At 38.6% G+C, this 14,266-nt stretch overlaps 1 protein-coding gene across 1 annotated transcript; it reads left to right on the forward strand.

The window, feature by feature from the left end:
- The first annotated feature begins 4,262 nt into the window (after positions 1-4,262).
- NDUFAF4 (NADH:ubiquinone oxidoreductase complex assembly factor 4) lies at positions 4,263-11,637 on the forward strand. The gene is made up of 3 exons (XM_012444299.3): positions 4,263-4,468; positions 5,302-5,405; positions 10,924-11,637. The coding sequence occupies exons 1-3, from the start codon at positions 4,333-4,335 to the stop codon at positions 11,209-11,211; spliced, it is 528 nt and encodes a 175-aa protein (XP_012299722.1). The 5' UTR covers positions 4,263-4,332; the 3' UTR covers positions 11,212-11,637.
- Positions 11,638-14,266: the final 2,629 nt, after the last annotated feature.

The following is a 14,266-nucleotide window of genomic DNA, read 5'->3' on the forward strand; positions in this document are numbered from 1 at the left end:
TGTGAACTTCTAAGCCAGAGAGGGCTGGAAGAGTAAGAAGAGGAAGATGATAGGCTTCTGGTGTCTCTAAGATGCCATGATTAGGAAAACTAGTCATTCTGCTTTGTATGTGAGGGCAATTCATACTCTTACTCATTGAAGCTTCTCAGATACAGGTGCTCCAGAGGGAATGAGAGGTGGGGGGCCTATGAAGAATTGCCTGTCTGTGTGTAGTATGTAGAACTGGCTAACTGGTGGCCAATTTAATAGTGATCTACTGTGGCTTTTATGAAACCTCTCAGAAAAAAATTACTACTACCCAAGTAAAATGGTTTTATTATTTCAATAATTAGGTAGTCTCACTAGAATATAAATTCTTTGGGGATGAATGAAAAATATTAGGCATTTTCTCCATTATTTTGTCTTTGTATTTTACTAAGTTGGCATGGCTACACTGGTAGAGAGAGATATTCTAAAGATGATGATTGTAGTGAACAAAACAATAAGCCCTCCAAAAATGTCTGTCTCTTAATCCCTGAACCTGTGACTATTACCTTACATAGCAAAAGGTACTTTGCAAATGTTATTACATCAAGGATCTTGAGATGGGGAGATTATCCTGGATTATCGGCATAGGTCCAATGTAATCATAAGGGTGTTACAATGGAAAGAGGGAGGCAGGAAAGTCACAGAGAAGGAGATGTGACAATGAAGTGATGCCACTGCTGGCTGCCAAGAAATGAGGGAAGCCTCTAGAAGACCACCACCCCAGAAGAAAAGGGCAAGGAAAGAGATTCTCCTCCAGAGAATCCAGGAGGAATATAACTCGGCAGACACCTTAATTTTATCCTTAATAAACTCATTTTGGACTTCTGACCTCCAGAACTGTAAGATAATAAATTGTTTTGTTTTAAGCCATTTGTGATAATTTGCTAGCAGCAATGGGAAATGAATACAATGACAAAAGTTATGAATGCAGTAACCACAAAGCAGGCATCTGGGTATAACTGCTGGGTTGATAAGTCTAACCTCTAATCTGAGACTCATTGTTCCTCAGTATGAATACTGGATCTGCACAAAGCCTAGTTTGTTTTGGTTTTGAGTTTGGGGCACTACCCCCTGCCCCCAGTATTCTAGTTTTTACAGACCCACAACACTGCATCACTATGAAATTGGCCAAGCTTGGGAACCTTGTAAATTACTTCAGTTAGACTCTTACAAATTCTGGTTCCTAAACTGGAATCCAGGCCCTGGAGAGGTTCTCTCTGCCTGAACACCAAAACCTCTGCCAGAATAAGTCATTCCTCCATAAATCTGTTGTGCTCCTCACTAGTGTCTGGGATTTGACTGATGAAACCTCTGCGGGTCTTCCTGGGCCCCTTGAGTCAACTGCTACCTGGGTTTAGTTACTGTAATTCTTTGGAGAATGCAGAATACCATTGAGTTATGTTCAAAGGAAGGAGTGCACATGGTAAAAGTCTAGGCAGAGACTAGGCAGAGGGAAAGACAGGAGGGCAGACGGAAACAAAGTGGGGACTATTTCTGCGGCCAATGCCAGGCTGAGGCAGGTGGCATTTTATACCCCAGAGCTAATGATTCCCACCCATATTCCAACCTTAATAAATTCAACAATGTTACCACATGTGCTGAGCATGCTAATCAGCTAGTAAAAATCAAATTTAGGATACTTATTTTTTAAAAATTAAATGATTGAAGAACATGAGTCTTACTGTATATTTTTTATCACTTTCATTCACCTATTCACCAGAACTTCAGAATGTGTTCATTATCAAACTGCTCCCTTCTCCTCTGAAAAATGAAGCACAACGCAACTATTGAACATCAGATTCAGAGCTGGGCATTGTACTAGACACGTATTTTTAATCTGTGTAAAACACCTTAGGTGATTATTATTATTATCCCAATTTTAAGATGAGGAAAGTGTGTTTAACCAGATTAAGTAACTCACATAAGGACTCACTTCTGGAAGCAGGGATAGTGTTCAGGCAGAGAGAGCTTGTCCAGGGTCTGGACTCCAGCTCAGTGATCCTACTTGTCTTTCAGTTCATTTGACCTTTATTTGATATTCGTTTAGTATCTACTGTGTACTAGCTCTGTTCAATGTGTTAGATACAGCAGTGAACAAAACAGACAAAATTTCTGTCCTCAGAATTTACATTCTAGTATGTTGTCAAGACCCTGGGTTTATTTTATTAATATCTTAAGATATTTAGCCATATACACACATCATAATACTCCACTCAGATGGAAGCTTCATTCTAAGCAGCATCCTAGTTATACTTTCCTTGGGGATTTGACTTCAATTCTCAACATAAGCCCAATGGTAGTTCTTAAGTTCAGAGTTCCTGTTAATTTATATGTTTTGACAAGAAGAGCTGGAATTATGCATTTATGGTTCAGGTTTTATTTCCATGATTCCCAAAGGGTGACAACCAATTGTGAGTTTCTGATGGAGAGCATCTACCTTCTGTTTTGCATTTTGAGGGCCTGAGCAGCACTGGGCCAGGATCGGGCAAAGCAGGTGACACATGCTGGAAGCTCTTTCAATGTTGAATCCAAGCTCTATCTGAATATGTGAATTCAAACAATTATTTCATATTGTAATCCCTACTGCTCCGACAGTAACTTTTAACATTACTTTTTCATGCTGCCCAAAGTTCAGTGGAATTTCTATGAAAATGAGATTTTCACTTTTAAAATATTTTAGCAGTGAGTCGAACTGCTACCATGATTAAAGCACATAATAAAGCAGATTAAAATTTCTTAGCACCATAGAAATAGAAATACCTTGGCTAAAAAGCCCTGAATCACAAGCATGCTTAAAAGTATCAAAGACAGAAATCTTGGAGCAGCCTGCCACCTTCAGGATAACTTCCCAGTTAACTCTAGCAGAGATTACTGATTTCAGCTTCTATAAATTCCAAATACCAATCCTTGTAAAAATGTTTCGTTATAATTAAATAAGGGGTATTTAAATGAGAGTGGCTGAAGCTGTCTTTTTTGCAGTACTTTTGCTATGATTAAGCATTATATTTAATGATAGCATTAGTTTTCTTTTTTTAAAAAAACTGTCCCTTTCTTCATTTTGGTCTTTATTCTTGTTTTTATTATTATTATTCTATTCGATTATCTTTGCAACAATATTTTCTTACTTTAAACTGGTCAAAAACAACCACTCTACTTCCTTCTGCTAAGCAGAGCTGAGAACACTAAAAATAGATTTTGCAGTCACAGTGAGAGAAATATTGTAACTTCGGAAATCCTGCTACTTCCTTCCTGGTGGGTTTTATTGTAGATTAATAGCAATATTTCTCTAAAGAGTCTTAAAAGCAGCACTACAGTAACCCATTCAGGAAAAGGAGAGAGAGAAAGGTGAATTTAACACTCGTTTTTTTTTTTTTTTTTTTTGTGTGTGTGTGTGTGTGTGTTTTTTCTGATGTCTTGTTGGCTGTTCCTTTCATTAAATTACAAAGGCTTAAAAAAGAATGAGGAAGGCAAGATAGAAGAGAAATAGGAGAGGGAATGACTTAGCATTTAGTAGTATGGAGAAATAAATTAGTAGCAAAAATAAGAGAAGGGACAGCATAACTAAAATCGATACCAGTAGGTCAAATGAGAACGGGATGTAAAAAATAATGGAAAAAGAGAATGCAGTGGCTTGAAAAATGCATCAGGCAGCGGGGAGGGGGGAATAAGAGGCATTTAAATGAGAGTGGCTAGAACAAATATTCATCGACAATGAACTTCCTTTCATTATTTTCCTTTCACAAAAGCGGGAAAGGGCAACTTGAGAGCCCCATTTTTATCGGCTAGCGCTTTGGTAGCATTGCCCTGTGAAACAACTTAAAGATAAATTTCCTTACGACTTTGATTTTCAACTCTTCACTGTAACTTTGGAATCACGTGGGAAGTCTTATCCAATGGTGGGCCTCACTCCACAAGAATTAAATCAGAAAGTCTGGGTTAGTGCCTGGCACAGAACTTTTCAGAGCTTGCCGGGTGACTCCCTCGGGGTTCCAGGGCTGAGGGCAATCTTGGGTCGGAGGACTTAAGCACTGTGCCTCCCGCAGGAAGCGGCCGCGGTGGGAGCCGCCACCCGCCCTGAAGGGAGGGGCTCCCTTTCAAATACCCGTGGCGGAGAAGCGGTGTGTGGCCTCCCGACCGCTAGGGGGCGAAGGTCACGCATTTAAGCTCTCTCGACCGGGCACATGTGCGCATGCTCCAGGCGCCCAGGAAGTGTTTTTTTTTTTTTTTTTTTTTTTTTTTTTCTTTTTCCTTTGCGCGGGTGTTCCCTCGTGCGGCGTGAACCTGAAGGCATCACGTTATGAAGAAATGGGGGGTTTGGTGATTCGCGGGATCAGGAATTTCAACGTAGAAAACAGAGCGGAACGGGAAATCAGCAAGATGAAGCCCTCTCCCGCTCCCAGGCACCCCTCTACCAACAGTCTCCTGCAAAAGCAGATGGGTGGTGAGTGGTGCGAGGGCGTTTCGGGGCGCGGGGGCGCGGACTCCCTGTGTTGCTCGGCTGTGCCGCGCGTGGACTGCGTGTGTCGGGAGGTCGGGGGACCGGCGTTCAGCTTGCTCGGCCGCGGCCGCTCCGGTCGGCGGAGCGCAGGAAGGAGCCGCCAGGACAATGACTTTGAGACTGCCCTCCGCGCCCGCAGTGAGGTGGGCGGTGCCACCTACTTCCGAGTCCGGGAGGCAGCGGCCTGTGCCCCCGCTAACCCTGCCCTTGCCGGCTCTTGTCACGGACTTGATACAGGGAATTAAAATCCGAGAGGGTCACAGAGGTTTCTCTAGGGTTCTTCACTGGACGATGGACGCCGACCCTGACGTGGAATTTTGATTTCCATTTAAAGTATTTTCCTAACAGTCCAAATGATTATGTTTATTTTTTTAAAAAATTAAAGTGGTTCGGTCAGGCGCGGTGGTTCACGCCTGTAATCCCAGCGCTTTGGGAGGCCAAGGCGGGCATTTCACCTGCGGTCAGGAGTTCGAGACCAGCCTGGCCAACATGGTGAAACCCCATCTCTATAAAAAATACAAAAATTAGTCAGACGTGGTGGCGCGCGTCTCTAATCCCAGCTAGTCAGGAGACCGAGGTGGGAGAGTCTCTCGGAACTCAGGAAGCGGTGGTTGTAGGGAGCCGAGGTCGCGCCACGGCACTATAGCCTGAGCGACAGTGCAAGACTCCATCTCAAAAAAAAAAAAAAAAAGAAAGTGTGTGTCTGTGTTAAGCGTTTAGGATGTTACAGGAAATTTTCCTTGGTTTTAATATTGTGACTTTTTTCCTTTTCTTAGTCAATCCAGAAATTAAGGGAGAGATTGCTCGTAAAGATGATAAACTACTGTCGTTTCTAAAAGATGTGTATGTTGATTCCAAAGATCCTGTGTCTTCCGTGCAGGTAAATGTGTGTTTAATTAAGTGAATACACAAAATATACAATTTACTTATTTTGGGGCTCCAGGAAAATGATTAAGTGTGGCAAGTTGTAAAAACAGTACTCTGCAAATGGTAGGGTTGTAACCAGTCTACCGTGCCTTGGCAAAGTTGAAGCATAGTGGTCAAAGACAGCAAAACACTTAACGCCTTGGTTCATTGGATATTTACGAGAATTCTAAGATAACTTGTGGAAGTATTGATGCAGAGCAACTGTGTGAATTATTTTATAGTATTTCAGAATTTGTAGGATTTGGTAAGTTGTTAACTTCCAGTGGTTGTTATTTGAGTGACAAAAGCAGAGCTTTAATATTTTCTCCTCCTTCTCTGGATTGAGGTATGTTCTAATCTCAGATACTCCTTTAGTAGTGTTGCTGGGTTTTGTGGGGTGTTTTGTTTGGTTGTTTTTTAAGGATGTATTCAGATAGGATATTTAAAATTAGGAGAAGGATCAAAGAATACATTGGGAATGGGAACCTATGTGTAAATCTATATACTGTATTATGTAAGTCCTGGGCACAAGTGCTCTATGTATAGTAGTGAACAAAACTAGTCCTTGCCCTCACAGGGCTTATGATGTTGTGAAGGACACAGACATTAAGCAAATGAGCTACGATGTGACCATAAATACATAATTATGGGAAAAGTATGGACACTGTTAGAGTATATTGGAGGGACCCCTTTGAAATTAGAGGATCAGGGATGGTTTCTGAGTAAGTAATAGTTAACGTTCGTTCAGGCCTGAGGGATCAGTTGGAGTTAACCAGATGAGTTTGTGGGGGCAATAGGATTCTAGTTAGGGGTAAAAGTTTGATTAAAGGACAAGGAAATGCCAACAACTTCCAGATTTTTTTTTTCATTATAAATATTTTGGTATTGTCTTTCTGTCTCTGGATATTTGCACAGATAGAATTATTAATATAATTTTCTCTACACAGAAAAAACAAGATTTGTAAATTGTTAAGACATAGGAGTAATTATAGGGTTCAGTTATCACTAAATGCTCACATTAAAAAGGCATAGAGGGCTGGGCGCGGTGGCTCAAGCCTGTAATCCCAGCACTTTGGGAGGCCGAGGCGGGTGGATCACGAGGTCAAGAGATCGAGACCATCCTGGTCAACATGGTGAAACTCCGTCTCTACTAATACAAAAAATTAGCTGGGCATGATGGCGCGTGCCTGTAATCCCAGCTACTCAGGAGGCTGAGGCAGGAGAATTGCCTGAACCCAGGAGGCGGAGATTGCGGTGAGCCGAGATCGCGCCATTGCACTCCAGCCTGGGTAACGAGCGAAACTCCGTCTCAAAAAAAAAAAAAAAAAAAAGGCATAGAGTTAATGTCTGTGTTCTTTATGTTATTTTAAAATAGGTGTTAAGTAATACTTCCCAAATATTCTTTCTCTTATGTTACTTAATTATGCATCTGAAAATTCACTCGGGAGCAAAAAAAAAAAAAAAAATTAGTACTTTTCATGTATAAGACTCAGTTATACATATAATACATAAAGAGATACGTATATGGTGATACTAAAATTTCATGGGGACATTAGGAAAAGTCTGAAAAGATTCCTTAGGAAAGTGATAATGAAAACTGGAATTGCCTGTTGTTTATGTTCTTTGTCCCTTTCTTTCCTTCGGGCATTTCATAGTGTTCTTGATGATTTGTGATGCCTGAGGACATCAGTGATACTGTGCCTTTCATGTGGCAATAATTTATTTGTTGTCTGACTTTTTAACGTATTTATTCAAAATTCCGTCACATATTTCAGTCTTTTTGTTTTTCATGCTAAAGGAATACTGGGCCCACTCTACCATCATATAAACTCTTCTGTATTTTCTTCTAGTAGTTTTATAACTACATTTTATATTAAAATCTTTATCTGGCGTTAAATGTGGTTTTTGATATGTGGAAGATATCAGTTGAACCTCTTTTCAAACAGATGGCTAGTCTAAATATAATTTGTTGAATAGCCCAGACCTTTATCCACTTAAAATGCATCTCCAGATACACATGTCTGCTATTTATGGACTCATCAGTTTTACTTATTTTTCTATTTTTGCACTAGAACCATAGTTTTAATTAATAGAGCTTTATAATGTGTGTTAGTATCTCCTATAGCCTTCTCTCATTCTTTTAAAAAGTTTCTTGTCTCTTTTCACACATTAATATTTTTTCAGATGAATTTGAGAACGAAATTGTCAGGTTCTTTAGTAAGTCCTGTTTGGATTTTTAGTATAATTGAATGAGAATTTAAGGATTAATTTGAGGAGAATTAACATTTTAATTATTAAGTCCTTGAAGGGTAAAGGGAATGTTGTTACTATGGTGGGATCTTTTTTTCACTTTCAGTTTTTTAAACTGTTTATTGCTAATACAGTAGTCTTATCAGGGATGGGTTCCAAGGACCCCAGTAGATGCCTGAAACTGAGGGTAGCACCAAACCCTATATACATTGCTTTTTCCTATAAATATATACTATGATAAAGTTTAATTTATAAATTAGGCACAGTAAGATATTAATAACTAATAATAAAATAGAACAGTTATAACAATTTCAGGGTTAGAGGATTCATTCTTATTACCCATGTTAGCACTTTCAGCATATAATTTTTTTTCCCTTATTATGTCAGTAACTTTCACCTTTTCACTTAAGGAAGCACTTTATGGCTTCTCTTTGGCATAACTGAGTTGCCAGTATCACTGCTCTTGTGGGGCCATTCTTGGTAAAATAAAGGTTACTTGAACACAAGCACAGTGATGTCACGTAGTCTGATAACCAGAATGGCTACTAAGTGACTAACAGGCAGGTAGCCTGTACACCAAGGGTACACTGGAGAAAGGGAAGATTCTCATCCTAGACAGGATGGAGTGGATGGCATAAGAATTCATTATGCTGCTCAGAATGGTTTGCATCGTTTACTTCTGGAGTTTTTCATTTAATATTTTTGGTCTGTGGTTGACTTCAGGTAACTGTAACTGTAGATAAAGCCAGAGACTATATCAGAAAGTGAGTGATTTTTATAGTGTAGCTACCCACATTGCTAGGTTATTCTGTTAGGTTTTCAGTTAATTCTGTTTTCTAAAGATATTCTTATATCTACATAGAATTACAAATTTCTCTTTCTAATATTTATACTTAATTCTTTTGTTGTGTTGTATATAACATTAACATGCCAGTGAAAGTAGACATTCTCACCTGTTCCTTCCATAGGATGTCTCAAATATTTCAGCATGATATAATAAAATGATACTTGTTTTCAGTTAAAAAATACTTATATCACACTTGGGATATTTTCTTCCATTTTTAATTTCCTAAGGTTTTTTTTTTTTTTCAGTGAAGAGAGGATTTTGAATATTCTTAGATATTTTTTGTGTCAAATAATATTAATTTTAATATTTACTATTAATTAGAAAGAAAATCTGAATACAGATATGTTTAGAGTGGAAGGAAGATCTACCTTACCTGGGAATAGGAAATGAGAGAAGCTTTGAGATTTGAAAAGTGAAGAAATTGAGAAGAGTGTTTCAGGCCTAGTTTACAATATAAAGATATAAGAGTGTGTGATGCCTTTGAAGAATGGTTAGAGTTCAGTGCAGTTGTGGGAAAATGTGAGGTGTGAATTTGGGAGAAGTGAGTTGGGATGGAGAAAGAGATCAGATAGGAGGTATTTGCAGTCATTTCTCCAAGAGACATTGGCTTGGACTTGGGTGATTCACCAATACAGGGAGAAGTGAATGGGCTTGAGAGAGACATGATGCAGTATCAACAGGATTTGGTCGCTGATTGGATGTAATGAGTGAGGGAGAGGGAGGTGCAGGTATAATCTCAATTTTGGCATGGGAGGTGGGTGGTATTGGCCATTGAGATTGAGGATGTGGGAGTAAAACTGGTAATAGGTTCAGTTTCAGATATATTTAATTTGAGGAGCACATAGGTCATTTGAGTGGAGATACCTGTTAAGCATTTGGGTTGGGAAATCAAGAAAAGGTCTAGGTTTATGATCACAGCTTTGGAAGTAATTAACATGTAGGCAGTAATGGAAGTTAGGGGAGTGTGTGGGATTACTTTGGAAAAATGTGTAGAGCGAGAGGGAGGCCTGGGCACTCTTAAATGTCACACACTGACATTTAAGGGTAAGCGAAAGTGTCCATGAAAAAACCCCCAAAGGACCCACTGAAAGAACAGATAGAAAACTCTGAGAGGGGTGGCATGGAAACCAAGGGAGAAGATAGTTATAGGTACATTGGTGTGGTCAGCAGTGTCAGATGTAGTGAGATGCTGTAGTGAGTTCAAATAAGATCTAAAAAGTGTTCTCTGAATTAAGCAACTAGGTGGTCATTAGAGATCACCAGCATTATTTCTTTTAAACATTAACTGAAGAGAAATAAACTGGTAATAAAAGAGGTGTTGGTTTTGGGTTTGGTCGGTATGTTAAAAATGGTACTGCCTATAGCATTTGTTTGACCAAAAAGCAGCAGTAGGCACAGTGCAGTAAAACAAAGGAAAAGAAAAAAAAAAAAAAGAATGATAGGCATGGCCAGGAAACAGGATTGGAATGCTGAGCACATGTGTGGTGGTTAAACTGGGATGGGACAGATAGATGGAAGGATGTGTGTGCATAGGTTGTTTTATTTATACTGGAGTGTATTGGAGGCATTAGTTTATTTTCTCAGGGGAGACAAGATCACTATTCAAGGTGTTTGGGAGCACTGAGTATGAAATACAAAACTGGGAAATGAATAGATGTTATCAAGCCAGCTGTTAGGGTGGTATCAGAATCCTGCCCTTTTAAAACAGGTGCAGTTTTTAATCATTTTCATTGTGCTTTTAAAACACATGAAATAATGTGGTGAGTGGATAGTATAAGTTTGATTATTATTTTCTAGAGCTACCTACATTTCTTAATAATGATAGAGCTATAGTTATGAGAAGGCAATGTGGCAAAAGTACCATTAAATTATGGCTCATTATAAGAAAATGAAGTTTGGGGAATCACGTATAGTATTTGTGTTAGTTCATTCTTGCACTGCTATAAAGAAATACCTGAGACTGGGCAGTTTATAAAGAAAAGGGGTTTAATTGGCTCACAATTCTACCAGCTATACAGGAAGGATAATGGCTTCTGCCAGGGAGGCCTCAGGTAATTTATAATCATGGCAGAGGAGAAAGCAGGCACAGCTTATATGGCCAGAAGAAGAAAAGGGGATGTGGGAGAGGTGCTACATACATTTAAACAACCAGATCTGGTGAGAACTCTATTACAACAACAGCACCAAACGGGGAAATCCACTCCTGTGATCTAGTCACTTCCCACCATGCCCTACATCTAACATTGGGGATTACAATTCTGTGACATGAGATTTGGGAGGGGACGCAGATCCAAATCATATCAGTTGTTATTTGAAGAGGAATAGTGTAGATTTGAGAAGTGTGAAAGTAGATGTCAAATCTTTTCTCTCATGCTTTTTTTTTTTTTGATACTAGGTAAAAGCTGCTGAAACACATCAAGAGCCAGAGGAATTCAGATTGCCAAAAGGCCAGCACTTTGATATGATAAATATTAAGAGCATTCCCAAAGGCAAAATTTCTATTGTGGAAGCATTGACACTTCTCAATAATCATAAACTTTATCCAGAAACATGGACTGCTGAGAAAATAGCGCAAGAGTACCTTTTAGAACAGAAGGATGTGAATTCCCTTCTTAAATATTTTGTTACTTTTGAAGTCAAAGTCTTCTCTCCTGAAGACAAGAAAGTGATACAACCAAAATGAAGAAAATCACAAAAATTTCCTCTGTGTACTCCTCATCTTTCATCCTGTATATTTTCTCATTTTTTGCATATTAAATTATGTTAATTACCAAGTGTTTAATGCTCTTATTGTAAGAACATACTCTTAATGTTTATTGAGCTCCCTGACTTTTCAAGATTGCCATAGCGTGTATTTTGTTTTCTTTTAATTTTGTTTAGGCATATTTCATATGTACATGTCAGCATGACTATCAGCACATCTGTACCTTTATTATAAGTAAAAGAATTAATTCGTCATTTTAGGCACATCATGCCAACTTTTAAATTGGTCATACAGCCCCTTGGGAAATGTCCTGAATCCCTCATTTAAGTTTTACTTTCCATGGTAAGTGTTTAGTTCTTTCTTCATATGTGATAGTGAAAATAAAAGCTTTCTTGACTCTTAAAACTGTCATTTTTTTTTGTCAGGGAAAGACTCGATAGCAAGGTACACTAACAGTATTTCCCAAATAAAGGCACACAGGAGAAAATAACGAATCAGTAGAATCTAATTAAAATTACTACTCCATGGAGTAAGAAATATTGAGGATTTATTTTATTTTGATTTGGTTTTAAGTATGGAATAATTGTCTTTACAGTTATAAAAAGTAATTTGTGGTATTTACAAAATGTTGGGAATTTCTGCTTTGACAAATAGGTAAGTCCCATGGCCTTCAGAGAGGCAGACAGCAGTAGAAATTTTCGAAAAACTTATATTTCTCTGGATGTAACATGGAAATAGAAAAATTTAAAGAATAACTTAAAAACCATGAAAATGAAATTTGGTGATTATATATGGTTTCAAATGTTAACCCTAGTTGAGAGAAGAGAGAAAAAATAGCAAGTAGAAGCAGAGAACAGGATCATTGGAAGGGACCTGAGAAATTGCTGCTTCATCCGTTTTAGCAAACTTGTTAGCACAGCACGTAGGATCTTGAGTGTGTATGAGTTTAGCTCTGCCTAATATATTACTACTTGTGGGATCTTTGGGAGACTATATCCTCTTCGAGATTGAATTTCTTCTATAAAATTAGCCTAATGCTATCTTACTTAAATTTAAGGGTTATCTGAAGATAAATGAAATAGTGAAGGACTACTAAGGACCAAGCAAATATGAATTCTCTTTTGTCATGGAGAAACAAGCACCTGGGGAGAATATATGACCTAAGGTTTCTGTAGTTTGTGACCTGACCAGGCCTGGAATTTAGTTTTTCAAATTCTAGTAGTGTGTATTTTCTGTTGAGCCAAAAAGCAGCACACCTCAGAAGAGAAAAGGTGTGAATTGTGGGTATACTGGGGTTATCAGTGTGCTTCTAAGGGAAGATAGGCATCTATTCCCAGAGATGCCCCTGGAAATGATACAGAATATGCTGAAGAATTCAACATGATGATGGAATGAGGCATTTGTAGTAATGCTGAAAACAGAAAAATGGACTATGGAAAATTTGTAAGCATGTCTTTGTAGATTTGTTATGGGAACAAACTACCTAGTTTATTTTTAGTTCAATAATAAAAACATGAAATAATGACTCAATATAAAATGCATTTTAAAGCTACTGTAAATCACTCAAAATTTCATTCCTTTTATAATAGTCACTAATTGAGTCACTAATACTAGTACACTCTATTTCTGAGCCATCTTCTCTATTCATATCTATATTGTGTGGTTAGGCAGCTGTTATGTGGTGTCACATGATAAAGGACTTCTTCCCATGCCATTCATCAGGCCTACTGTACTGCCTTTTATTATGTATAGGAGAGCACTTGGTAGCAGTAATGTCAGAAAATGCATGGAATTTAGATTCAGAAAACATGGGTTTAGATATCAGGATCACCACTAGCCATGCCATCTTGGAATTGTCCTCAACTGTAAAACAGGTCATAATTACATTTTAAAAGTAATTACTGTAGGAGGGACTGATGAGGTGCTTTACATGTATTAACTTGCTTAATACTTATCACAGGTACAAGGATAAGTAATTAGAAATATTTTAGAAGCACAGAGAGCTTTAGTAACTTCAAAGGTTACTTAGTAAGTGTAGAAGCCTGGATTTAGTCCTGTAAGGTTATTTTCAGAACCTTTTGCTCCTAACTGCTACACTATGTTGCCTTTGTAAGATTATGAGAATTAATGAGATGTCATGCAAAGTGCCTGGGACATATGAGGCCAGGACTACTCAATGTTCACTGTATGTGAGAATCACCTGTAGAGTTCTGGGAAAAATACAGATGTCTGCTATGAGAGGCTGGTGTGGTAAGTCTGGGAGACTCCTGGGTTGATGGATTCTGGATCAGGGGTGTTTTAAAAATATTTAAGACCAGTGCCACCGGTATGGTCCAAATTGCTGATCATCTGTGCAGGTGAAATAGCATTCTCTGGTCTAAAGTTTGTGAAAGAAGGTAAGGATCAGGAAATAGACAGAAGAGTGATCTTGAAGGAGTTTGAAGAAAGGAAGCTTTCCAGGTGATGGAAGGGAGAAAAAGAATTTCAGGAGATTCAAAGATTTGGGGATAAGATCAGGAGAGGAAGGAAGGAGGTTAATAGGCTGGGCAGGAGACCCAGGATCCAGGGAGCTGATAGAGGAAAAGTTCCCAAGAAGGAGAACCTTCTGCAGAAAAATGGGTGCCTTTGGGAAGATTCTACCATAAATAAATAGGGTGGCTATATAATTTTTTGCCCAAACGAAGACACTTGAAAAGGGACACCAATTACATAACCATAATAGGGACAATAGGCATAAACTGGAATGTCCTTGACAAATTAGGAAGTTTGATCATCCTAACTGCAAGAGGCACTATTGGAAGACTCAATGGCCACCTCCAAGCTGGATGTAACCATCTTATCTCCAACTTTTCAACATTTAGTATCTCATCATTACTCAGGAATGATTCCTGTCTGTGCCAGATGTCTTTGCTTTGTTCCCAAATACTTGTACATGGACATCCACTCTTCTGTATTTACTCAATGTCCTCAAAATACCCATAATCTCAATAAAAGGAGAGTGGGGCCCTGAGCATGTAATTTGAGGAGGCTTCTA

This window comes from Aotus nancymaae, unplaced genomic scaffold, assembly GCF_030222135.1.
Source record: "Aotus nancymaae isolate 86718 unplaced genomic scaffold, 86718_ANA_hifiasm-v0.15.2.pri h1tg000040l, whole genome shotgun sequence".
NCBI lineage: Eukaryota > Metazoa > Chordata > Mammalia > Primates > Aotidae > Aotus > Aotus nancymaae.